General features: G+C 42.4%; 1 protein-coding gene across 2 annotated transcripts; it reads right to left on the reverse strand.

Moving 5' to 3' along the window:
* Positions 1 to 474: 474 nt before the first annotated feature.
* On the reverse strand, positions 475 to 12,076 carry LOC130210407 (galectin-9-like). Of its 2 annotated transcripts, none has more exons than XM_056440667.1 (8): positions 11,967 to 12,076; positions 7,342 to 7,430; positions 5,281 to 5,488; positions 4,794 to 4,913; positions 4,430 to 4,561; positions 3,473 to 3,561; positions 2,548 to 2,704; positions 475 to 1,052 (listed from the first exon to the last, which is right to left on the reverse strand). In XM_056440667.1, exons 1-8 carry the CDS (start codon positions 12,000 to 12,002, stop codon positions 906 to 908), a joined length of 978 nt encoding a protein of 325 aa, XP_056296642.1. In that variant the 5' UTR covers positions 12,003 to 12,076; the 3' UTR covers positions 475 to 905. The 2 variants fall into 2 exon arrangements, with proteins under 2 accessions (XP_056296642.1, XP_056296641.1); XM_056440666.1 differs by having other exon boundaries at positions 4,430 to 4,663.
* Between the last annotated feature and the right edge of the window lie 165 nt (positions 12,077 to 12,241).

Raw genomic sequence — 12,241 nt, forward strand, 5'->3', positions numbered from 1 at the left:
CATGCCATTCGGTACACACATGTCAAGTTGTAATCACTTTGACCCTTAACCTTTCCTGTTGTGCTATCATCAGGTCGGAGCATAATTGTGTCCAATGGTTTGGTTTATGTGACAATACCTGTAAACCTGTAAAAGACATTCCCATTAGCTTGTAGTCCTAGTTAGCATGCCACCAGAACATCCGTGTTGTTTTTACATAACCGTAAACTGTCATAACAGCCTCCAATACAGTAAATAGATGATTTTAGTCAATGACAAAACAAAGTTACATTGCTCACACTCACAGGCTTGATTAGCAAAAAACAGATAAAAAATAGAAATAAAGGAAAATGTGTTAATTTCTTGTGTAGTTATAGTGCATCATGAGGGATTGACGGTGTGCTTATTATTGTCATCTACAGTAGTTGAATTGTTCCTCGTCTTCCCTTTTATCTGATCAAGTTCCATCGGGCAATAATTCATCACACCATAACACATTTTTTCACATTATACTTTAATTTCAATGTTCAATGTGTTTCAAACATGAATGATTACACAGTTAAGATGCAATTGTATTTCCAACACCATTCCTTTTTTAGAGACTTGAATTTCCAGCATTGGACATCCTTCTGTTGTCCGCTGCATTCAGTGTGTTGTGATTGGCAGTTTTACTGGGCCTGTCCCCCTCACCTCAAAGACTATCTGCCTACATTACACAGAATGCTAATGGTCAAACTTGATCTGATCATTTTTGGTGGATTTCCCTTTTAATGTTTCAGGAGTATAGCATGTCATAGTATAAACATTTCAATGATTATTAATAGTATGTAGATAATTAGTATGGATTAATTATGAAGGCAATGCTTATTGTCAGAGAAAGCATGTTGTGGATACAACTATCAAGAGCAGCCAGAGGTGCTGGACGTCTACACCATCACCGAGGTCAGGCTGATGTCTCCATCGATCTCCAGGGAGGTGATGTTTTTAAGAGGAGTGAATCGATGATTATAGGTGTGCCTGTGCATCCCATTGACCAGAATCCTGAAGGAGTGACTCTCACAACAGATAGTCAGCTGGAAGAAAACAAAGGCATTTTGCAATCACATACTTTGAAGAGCCTCTCTAATAACAGTCAAACTAAAAAACTTGCCACAGTGTCTTTTTTACACCACTACTACTGTAGGAGTCACCAAGGTCTGTATCTGTTTAGTCAGCAGTCCATGCTTTTATGTGTGCATTTGTCAAAAAATACAACAGATACATATTGCCCTTCAGTTAGTACTGGTATTAGTTAAACATTGTGAACCTTAGCATCTTATAATTATTCATGTGACAATGTGACTTATTTTGTGTTTGTGGTTGTATTTTATATGTTGCTGTTCACATTGAATGAACGTTGATACATTGTATTGCAGTCATTTAGGTGATGATGAGAAATGGCTGACCAATTTGCAAAGTGAACAACTGTTAATGTGTGTAAATGACGGTTATGACGGTTTTAGTTGAGAGCAGTTGACAGTTCAGACAGTCCGCTATTGTCTTCCACGGTTTGTCTTGCTGTTTTATTACAACGGACGTATGTCTATTCTTACATAATGATATGCTTTGCTTCCTCATATATTTCCCTTAGTAGCTCACTGGCTTTACAGTAAGGGAAAGACACTTCTCCATTTCAGCTTCAGTTAGTCTGTGATTGACCTCATTGTCTGTTAAAGAAAGCCATGAACGCACATACATCCAAATGACACCTGGCTTCACAAACTGAAACCTCCTCAACTTGGCCTGGCCAACATGAAACATAGGAAACCAGAATGCACTGACTAGATAAGGAAAAGCTTTAACTTTTGTTATCTTAGAATTTCTTGATTTTGCTGTTGTGAAATAACCCCCACATCCACTATTACCATCCTTACCCTTCACAATAAAAGCCCTAGACGTATAACTTGTGCATGTCCCCCATGTGACAAGCTAATACCGAAGGCCTTCAGCTTCCTTATTAAGGATGATTCCTTTTGCACCAGAGAGTCGGAGACTCATTCTGAATCCACTTGTATTTTGGTAGCACGTTTTGAGTAAGAACTGTTGTATAAATCAGTCAGATGATGCTTGTTCTCTATGCTCTGGCCAGTTCAAACTCACATGTCACTATCTGAGATTCCATCTCTTCTGACATTTATCCAGAGAAACAAACAACAATAAAGTCAGATTACTAAATGAAAATAGTCAGGTTTACTACTTGTGCTCAGAATTGTGTTAAATATGCACTTAGCTCAAGTAATGGCGATTCAATGATGTATCCAAACTGCTCTTGGAATTGTGGTGGATAAAATGTTTCAAATTGTGTGCTTTTAAAACATATATATAAAGCGTGTGTTAAACTTTTCCGTTGTGTTATATTAGGCTTAAATTACATCTACAAAGATGATTTAGAGGGCACACACAGCTCTTTCCCTGAGACAAGGTTCCCTGGTTTCCCTGAGACTGTTGTTCTAAATCCATCAGCAGTTTATTAGTGACTTTCCACCACCTGGTAAGTGTGTGCAATCAGTGGCGTGTTTTCAGAGTTACCGTGAACTTCTTCCTCCGGGCGAAGGGCATCGTTCCATCACGTTCCTCAGCGTCCCACTGCTCCCCCCGTTTGGAGTTTCGAACCACACAGTTCTCGTTGAAACGTGGATTGTAATGCAGAGCGATGCCAGAGCGATGGCTCAGATTCACAGTGAATCTGAGAGGAAACACAGAGGAACGAGTGAGTCATACAAGACACTGGGCCTCCTGCATGAATGCTTCCTTAGTCTTGAAAGACGAAGACCAGATAAATGTGTAATAAATTGCAATATTTGCAAAGTGTAATATCAAACAACACATTTTGGCCCAAGACAGGAATGTGGGTTTCACATGTTCCTTCTCTGGACAGCAACTTTAATTATGACACATTATCAGACTGCTTCAGTAAAAGTTGAGAAACTCACACTTGTTATTAGAACAAGTAAGAGCAGTCACTATGGTTGGAGAACAAAACATGCCATATATTAACTGAACATTGTATTCCTTGGCATTAAGAAAGACATGTCTCTATTTCTTTGTCGCTTCAGAAGTAAGATGCTTTCACTGCCCCCATTGTTTGTATTTCTGTTACATCACTTGGTTGAATCTGCACCTGGTTTATAAAAACGGCATATGATGGTAACAAGTGCAAACTCAATCATACAACAAGTAATTGATGTCCATGAATCAATATAAATCTAAACAGTCTGGGCACAAATGTAGAGTCTGGGCACAGATTTAGAGTGTAGAAACAAATGTAGACTCTAGACCCAGTGGTAGAGTCTAGGAGTACTCTAGGCTATGTCTAGGCACAGACGTATGGTCTAGGTCTAGGCACAGATTTAGAGTAACACAGTCCTCAGTCTTGAGGTGTGGTGGGATGTTGTTTAATTTCTACAATGTTGTGTAATGTGAAATCTAGTAACTAATAATAAGGAAGTCAGACCTTGTGGCATTTGGGAGAACAGTCCCCTGGATAGTGACGGTCTTGCCAGGTTGAAGTCCACCCCTGATGGGGCTCTTATATGGAACAGCCTGTACAAAGACAGAATGCCAACATTAGTTATACAAATATTCATTATTGGTTTAAACTAGTTACATTAATGAAGAGTATAGTTAATGTATAAATCATGATATATATGATCATTCATGACATGGCGGGTCCTTTCTCAGTTTCTTCTAGTTTATCCATGGTGGTCGACACTCATCCAAATCTATGGTATTTCTGAAAAACATTTCCACCTCAAACCATTGTATTCTTGTTCTCTTTAGAGGTTGCTTCTTCATCAATGCAACCTGGAATAAGGGATAATCTGATGACTCTCTCTCCAGAATGTGGTAATACTATGCAGAATGTAAGTGTATTCTTGCATTAACTGGCCGCATAGTTTGTTGTAAGGCATCCTTTTTATGGTTGTTTTTTTACTACCAATACAGTGCTATTCAAACAGTCACATATCTTCAGAAACTCGATCCCATCACACCTTTCCGCGTTGGATTGGGAGAACTGATTAATTTTCTGAAACTGGCCTTCCCAGATTTACACCCACTTCCCCCTATGATTGGTCTGCTTTGTGGAGATGAGACAGGATGGACCAGGATTTAAATCTCTATAGCTCTCCTTTTTAATATATTTATGTCTCTTTTCATGTTAACTGCTGAGTGCATTGCTACGAATGTCTTTGGGAGAGACTGAAGACTACCTGAAAATGTGCGCTGTTATCCCCATATTTAGGCAGAACCAAGTCTCCCCCCTTCTCTTAGATGATCGGCTTAGAATTAAGTGGAACATGTTTGTTTTTCTAGCAATTTGTGCAAACTGACCCATTAAATTAACAGGTGAGGTTTGTGCTGCCCCAGAGCAACTCTGTAGAACTGTAACTCTACCCTGCCTGATACTCACAGGCATTGCAGGAGGACATCCAGGCTGGGCGGGGAATCCAGGCTGGGCGGGGAATCCAGACTGGGAGGGAAATCCAGGCTGGGAGGGAAATCCAGGCTGCGAAGGAAATCCAGGCTGGAAGGGAAATCCATGCTGCGGTGGACCCGCCGAAAAAGAAGGGAAGGCAGCATTGGTTGGATAGGCTACGTGTGAAGCAAACGCAGGCTGAGCAGGAAATGCCGGCTGTCCAGGGAACTTAAACCAGAAAGAAAACACTTTAACCATCCTTCTTCTATCAGGTTTGGTATTATTGTCAACGAGAACAGTGTTTGTATAATACATGAAATACATTGAACGCCATACTTAATGCTGGTAACATCCTCACCATTGAGTTCTGGAAGGCAATCGAGGAGATTTCTACATTCCCAGCTACTGTGATGGTGTCCACCTGGTGAAATGGCATACGGTGTCTGTACTCCATGAAGTTGCAGCCATTGACGTTCAGCTGGAGAAAACATAGGGAATTTATACACGAAAATGTCAATATATTTTTATTGAAAACAACCATTCTCTGACTTCCTCCACACTTTGCTAGAAACAATTATTCCGATGAACAATCACAAATAATACTCATGGCTTATTTTGAAACTCTCCGGCTGCGCAAGAGTGCAGGCAGACTTGTGTGAGGTCAAACTTGAGGGGTTAATTATTCGTTGCAAAATAAGTTATATACAAACTATAACTTGTGTTCTTCAAAATGACCTGTTTTGCATTCACCAAAGAGACACAGGATTTGTGAAACAGGATCTGCCTGGATTACATTTCTAGAATTGTGTACAAACGGAGTAGCTCATATTTTCAGATAGTCAGACCTGGTAGGAATCCCGGGAGACAGTGATGCTGAGGCTGAAGGCAGAGCCCGCAGGGAACGGAGAGTTGAGCTTCCTCTCTTCACTGCCCCAGTTGCCCTTCTGTAAGGTGTTGGTAACCACATAACCCGGGTGGCTGTCATACCGGGGGTTGATGTGGAGAGCGATGTCTGCATTGTTCCCGGAACCACACTGTAAATTCACATTGAACCTGGAGAGAAAACAAACACACCATTAAATGGTCTAAAACAAACTGTCATTGTTTACATTTATATAGTATAAATTGTGTATAAAAGGCCAAAATATGGCTTGAATCTGTGTTCTTGTGTTGCAAATAATTAACGTCATTTTTAAGGTACCGTGTGGAGGTTTTGACCCCTAATGGCGCTGTAGAGCAATGTGAAACGACGCACACACATGTGTGTGAGTGACAACAGAATGGTAACATTCTCTGTCCTTATCCTTCTCGACCTTTCTGCAGCATTTGACACCGTGAACCACCAGATCCTGATCTCTTCTCTTCAGGACCTGGGGATCTCAGGCACTGCACTCGCTCTTTTCTCTTCCTACCTTAAAGACCGCACCTACCGGGTAACTTGGAGAGGATCTGTGTCTGATCCTTGTCCTCTCACTACTGGGGTTCCTCAAGGCTCCGTCCTGGGTCCCCTCCTCTTCTCTCTGTACACAAATTCTCTCGGCTCTGTCATTCGTTCGCATGGCTTCTCCTACCATAGCTATGCTGATGACACCCAACTGATCTTCTCGTTTCCACCGTCCGAAACACAGGTGGCGGCACGAATCTCTGCCTGTCTGACTGACATCTCTCAGTGGATGTCTGCTCACCACCTGAAGATCAACCCTGACAAGACTGAGCTACTATTCCTTCCAGGGAAAGGCTCCCCCACCCACGACCTGACTATCACCTTCAACAGCTCTGTGTTGGCCCCTACCCTGACTGCCAGGAACCTCGGGGTGACACTCGACAGTCAACTCTCCCTGACAGCCAACATCGCTGCGACGACGCGTTCCTGTAGGTACATGCTGCACAACATCAGGAGAATACGTCCTCTTCTTACTCAGAAGGCAGCGCAGGTTCTGATCCAGGCTCTGGTCATTTCACACCTTGACTACTGCAACTCCCTCCTGGCTGGTCTACCTGCTAAGGCCATCCGACCCCTGCAGCTCATCCAGAATGCAGCAGCTCGACTGGTCTTCAGCCTCCCGAAATTCACCCACACCACTCCGCTCCTCCGCTCTCTCCACTGGTTACCGGTGGCTGCTCGCATCCGCTTCAAAACACTGGTCCTGGCGTACCGTGCTCTAGACGGATCGGGCCCCGTCTACATCCGGGATATGGTCACACCGTACACCCCGGCACGTTCCCTCCGCTCGGCAACAGCCAATCGACTTGTGACTCCTGCACCTCGAGCTAATCACTCTACATCCAGACTGTTTGCTGTCCTGGCTCCTCAGTGGTGGAGCAGGCTCCCCACTGACATCAGGACAGCAGAAAGTCTCTACATCTTCCGTCGGAGACTGAAAACACACCTTTTCCGACTATATCTGGATTAAAACACAGATTAGCACTTCAGTGGCACTTAGATAGCACTTACTTATGGTACTTTTGTAGTTCGACTATGTTGAGGAAATGTTACTTCCTGTATTCTTGTTGTTCTTAGTTTGTACTCTAGGTTGAAATGCACTTATTGTAAGTCGCTTTGGATAAAAGCGTCTGCTAAATGACATGTAATGTAATGTAATGTAACAACAGGATATATTTAACATGCCTTAACATACAGCCTTTACCAAAATCACAATCAAATAAAAATCGAAGGATTTTTTTTTTCTAAAACAAGAAAATAAAAGCCTTGATAGAGTTTCGGCACAGATGAATGGGATTAATTCAGCGTAATGTGTCCTTATGACAAATAAACAGAAACAAATTAGAGAGAATGAAATGCAATTACTATCATTATCCGCATCGAGGCATTATTCTACAGACAGCACAGGACAATGAATAATGAAATGTTAACAGCAGAGGGAGCAAGTGACGAGCGCCCTGACCTATCGGCTCCAGGCAGGACTCGTCCAGTGATGCTGATGGACTTCCCCTCCTGCAGACCCCCATGGATCGACCCAGTGAAGGGGATTCTCTACAAGGGACAGGAAAAAACAGGTTAACAGCTGCATGTCACTCAAACTGCTGATGTTCTTAATGCTGGTATAAACCCCCTTCAGGCACTTTTGTGATTGCTGATAATAGGCTATATAAATGAAGCTAGTCAAGCTGGTGTGTTTTAGTCCATCCCTGGACTGTACATGGTTCGGTTTGGGGTGCTTCCTACTCTTCTTTTTAAGGTGCACATGTTCAGGCTTTCATTCACACAAGAAATGGGCTCTATCTCCACAAGGTGCGTCTGCAACCACCACTGATGTAGAATTGGACTGTGTGAATACAACAACCCGTTGTCTCATGCTCCGTTTGGACTGACATAATAAACCAGTCTCACTCCGTCATTACCGTGTCCTGAGGTCTTTATTTAGGCTTCCATTCTATTTTTCCAACACTACCTGTCTAAAAGTCAGGTTTTCTTTTTTCCACCAGTTCAACGTTCCTCATAGTGACTTAACATGTTGCACATTCGTGCATTTTGTTTTACTATTTTGTGTTTTAATCCCCTTTGTACAATATAGACAATAATTATTGAATCCTTATTAGTTTCATGATCCTCCCGTTTGTCTCTTTGAGCTCCCGTGTTCCCTACTTTCGCTTCAAGTTCAGACATTAATGCAACATGTTTTTGTTTTTTCCACTTTCCAGATTAGTTTGTTTCCTCACCTTATATTATGGGGGCCCACTTCTTACAAATTCAAACCATTGCGACCCAATTCCCAATAGATCTATGTGAGAAGAGCTCATTTGTGCATCAAAGAATGTTCCTGAACATCACCTTCCATCCTAGTGAGAGTGTGCTCACCTGTGTGCGCGGATGTGTCGGCGCGAGAAGTGTTAACTGGGGTGCTGAGCGATTAAATATATCTCTTGTTCTGTTTTGTGGTGCCCCCTCAGGACTTGGTGCCCTACGCGCGGCGGCGCTGGGCTTAGCCCAGACTAGTGAAGCAGCGAAATTTTTAGACATAGAAACAGTCTCAGACAGCAGCTTACGTGCGCCTGCTGCCAGCCGGACTCCGCTGTTTTGGGTGAATGACGTCACGTGCGACCTGGAGGTGTTAACCACTTGTGTGCCAAATCTTTTTTTTCTTCTTTAAAAAAAAAATAACATTCGAGGCTAATTAAAAAACATCCGGGGCTTTAGCACAGTGAAAACAAGCATTACATGTATGTTTCTGCCACTGATTATTGCTCATGCCTTGATGTTTTCTTGACCTTTAACTTTTTTTGTGGGCCATGTAGGCTATGTCCACACCCAACCTCAGGACAATGGGCTACTTTCTGTCTGCCAACACCAAGGACATTGTACAATGTACATATTCATACTGACATCTGCTATTAATATGTTGCATATTTTATGTAATGCAGAAAGCCCCCTCCACCACCTTTCTTTCTTGGAACACACAAGCACACGCAATCATCGGTTCCAGGCGGGACACAATTAATGCAGTCAATGTTTCCTTATGCTGAAAATAATTTCTGTTTTGGTAAGAGTCTTTGTTTGTTCTATTCAATGTGCATGTGCCAAGTCCAAATATTTGATATTGTCTCTTCACTTCCCGCCTCGCTATTAAAAGCATGTTTACTTTCACCTGGCTGCCAACGTTCTTGTACCAGCAAAAGAGCAAGTTTTTTCTTTAGTTGATTTTAGTACATTTTCTCCTACATGTTGGTTCTTTAACTCCTTTGTGGACCCATCATGCCTCTTGTTTTTGTTTTGCATTTCCTCTCTATCATATCAACCTCTGGACAGTAGATGGCGCCCCATCCTCATGAACAGTAATGTATTCTATCTCTCCAAAGTGTTTATTATTCAGAAGCTGACCTCCAAGTCTATAGATACTGCAGTTCATTCATTGAGTATGGAGGACTTAAAGTGACTTAATATAAATAAATAAATTCATGAATAAATACAAGAATAAATAAATAAATGCTTAAATAAATGTATAAATAATAGGGCTGTCAGCGTTAACGCGTTAATCTAGGGATTAATTTGGCCGCCTTAACGCACTAAAATATTTTAACGCAATTAACGCAATTTTTTTTTTATTTTTAATATACTTTATTAATCCACAAGGGGAAATTAGTTCTCTGCATTTAACCCATCCTTAGTTATTAAGGAGCAGTGGGCTGCAGTGATGCGCCCGGGATGCAACTGGGGGTTCAGTGCCTTGCTCAAGGACACTTCGACTTGCTTCCGGTGTTCGTTGAAGTTGTTACACTCCTCTGAGTGTCAAACCGCGGCAGTACGGTTTGACACTGTTTCCGTTTTTAAAACAATTATTTCTCCGCAAAAATAAGGAGCAGAAATCAGTTTAACTCGTGGATGAATCGGTCGGGTTTCCTCCTGCTCCTCCTTCCTTCCGTCTCCCCCTCTGATACACAGAGGAACGGAGGGCGACGTGTCTGGTGACGCGGCGCGGAAAGAACTCGTCACACGAAACCTTCAACGTGATTGGTCAATCCGTTTGTCTGTCAACATTTTGCGAAAAAAACAACCAATGATCACTCAGTAAATCACAAGGACCTCCCACCACACATGTGAGGCTCTATAGCAGCCTGTCAGTCAGAGAAGCAGTTTTGTCTTTAAAAAGAAGGAACAAACTTTCAATTGCGATTAATCTCGATTAATCGCGATTAAAAGTGTGTAATTAATCGCAATTTCACAATGTGCGATTAATTAGTTAATTTTTTTTAATCGATTGACAGCCCTAATAAATAAATAAATAAACACAGTAATAAATAAATACATACTTAAATAAATGTGTAAATAAATAAATACAAGAATAAATGTATACATAAATAAATACATAAATGAATACATATAAGTTATAACTCAACAGGACATCATTAAATAAATGTATTTCTACATTTCTGTATTTCTTCATTTATTTATATCTCTATGTATGTGTCCACACGTATTTCTTCATTTATTTATGTGTCCTATATTCCAGCCGGGGGGGGCACGGAGCGAAGCAGCGCGTGCGCTCTGATCGCTCTTTTAATGAAGTATCGATACTAAAATATGCTAAATCACATCGTTTTTAACGTACGGGTACTTTGTTAGTATCGCTACACCGTGCAGCATGACAGCAGCAGATGTAGCAGACTAACATTCAAGCTAACCTAACTTCTCAAACGCCGTCGACATCTGAACGCTGATTGGCCGAGACGCGACACGTCCCATCAAAGATGGTCTATTGCGAAGAGCACCACTCCACATTTTCTCCACGTCTCACTGCAATCTCAACGGGCCAGGTGAAAAAAATAATAAATCGGAACGCGTCTCTGGTATTGTTCAGGGGGCCGGTCCAAATGGGGAGGCGTAGTTTGGGGACCACTGGTCAAGTAGGAGAGCAAGACAGAAGCAATCGATCCCTAGCACTTGGACCTGGAAACGAACAGCGTTTATTATGCGTTCTTGTCTGTACATTCTAAATACTACTGTTGTTGAGTCACGGATGTTTTAGCCTAGGGACGCCACTGGTGTGCGGCATCTATCGGTTGTGGGTCCGCGTCCGTTTACTCCGAGCGGAGACCGGGCACAGCAGCTGGATCTCGAAGGAACCACCGAGAGACTGCAGAACAGCGCATGACGTCAGCAGTTGCATCACAGGAAACCGGTGCTCGTAAAGTTCTGTCGAGTTATTTATTGTGAAGTTGATCAATGTTTTTTTGCCGTTTGTTATTGACAATGTATGAGATTGTACATGTGCAATTAATGAATACATTTTGTTTAAGAGTTATTGCGAAGTTACGTTCATAAGGCGTGTCCTGATTAGTTGAAGTATTTATTAAAGCCAGACCATGAGCTCCAAGTACAAGTACAGTCCAGTTAACGTGTACCGTGTGTGTATGCGCGTGCGTGTGTGGAGAATCACAAAGTACACAAGCCACGGCTGCAATGACCTGTTAACCCCCCTATATATTGTGCCACTCTTTCCCCTGTCTCTTGCTGGATTGTTGTCTTTTTCTTGTCGTCCTGTCGTTCGTGTTACTAGTGCGTATTCCTGATCCTGCCTGTTTCGACCCGGCCTGGCCTGACGCCCAATTCTCTTCCTTTCCCCTTTGTGGAACTTTTTCCTCATTAAAGAGCGCCTTTTGTTATCCACGCTGAGTCCTGTCAATTCCTCTGCGCATGAGCTCCTGCACCGCGCTACCCGTGACAGCAGCCGTGACACATCACACACTTTCTGTACGACACTGAAGACAAAATGCCAACTATTTTATGTAACAATTGTAATCATCTTCTCACGGTTCCGATTGAGGAACCATCCTTCTTGATTGTACTGCAACATGAATCAAAATGTGGAAATATGATCAGCACAAGTCTAGTACAGACGCTATATTAAGTAGGATTTAATATCGTATAAATTATGAGGTATTTATAGAATGTAAGAACCGATCTTGACTCATGCGAAACGTTCTTCTTCTCTTGCGGTTGATAAGTGGACCGGACGGACCTGAGCAGGACCAGCCTTCCCTCCCTTTCAAATAAAAAGTGTGAATCACTTACTGGTGTGTGAAACGGGGTCTGCTGGTGAAAAGCCATGGTACCGGAGAAGTGCACAAGGGGCCGAGCTGCAGGAAGCACACAACGACACTTTTCACGGGGAGCTTTTCTTCAACAGTTAGGTTTCGATTCTCCCAAGGGGGCGTCGTTCAGACCAGAGAGCGAGAGAGAGAGAGAGACGGAAGTAAAGGGTGTCTGACAGAGAGGATCTGCTGCAGGAAGAACTGGTGACAAACAATAGAACGTGTTGTGTACTGTCATCTGCGGAGAATTGAATA

Source organism: Pseudoliparis swirei, chromosome 20 (genome assembly GCF_029220125.1).
Source record: "Pseudoliparis swirei isolate HS2019 ecotype Mariana Trench chromosome 20, NWPU_hadal_v1, whole genome shotgun sequence".
In the NCBI taxonomy this organism is placed as follows: domain Eukaryota; kingdom Metazoa; phylum Chordata; class Actinopteri; order Perciformes; family Liparidae; genus Pseudoliparis; species Pseudoliparis swirei.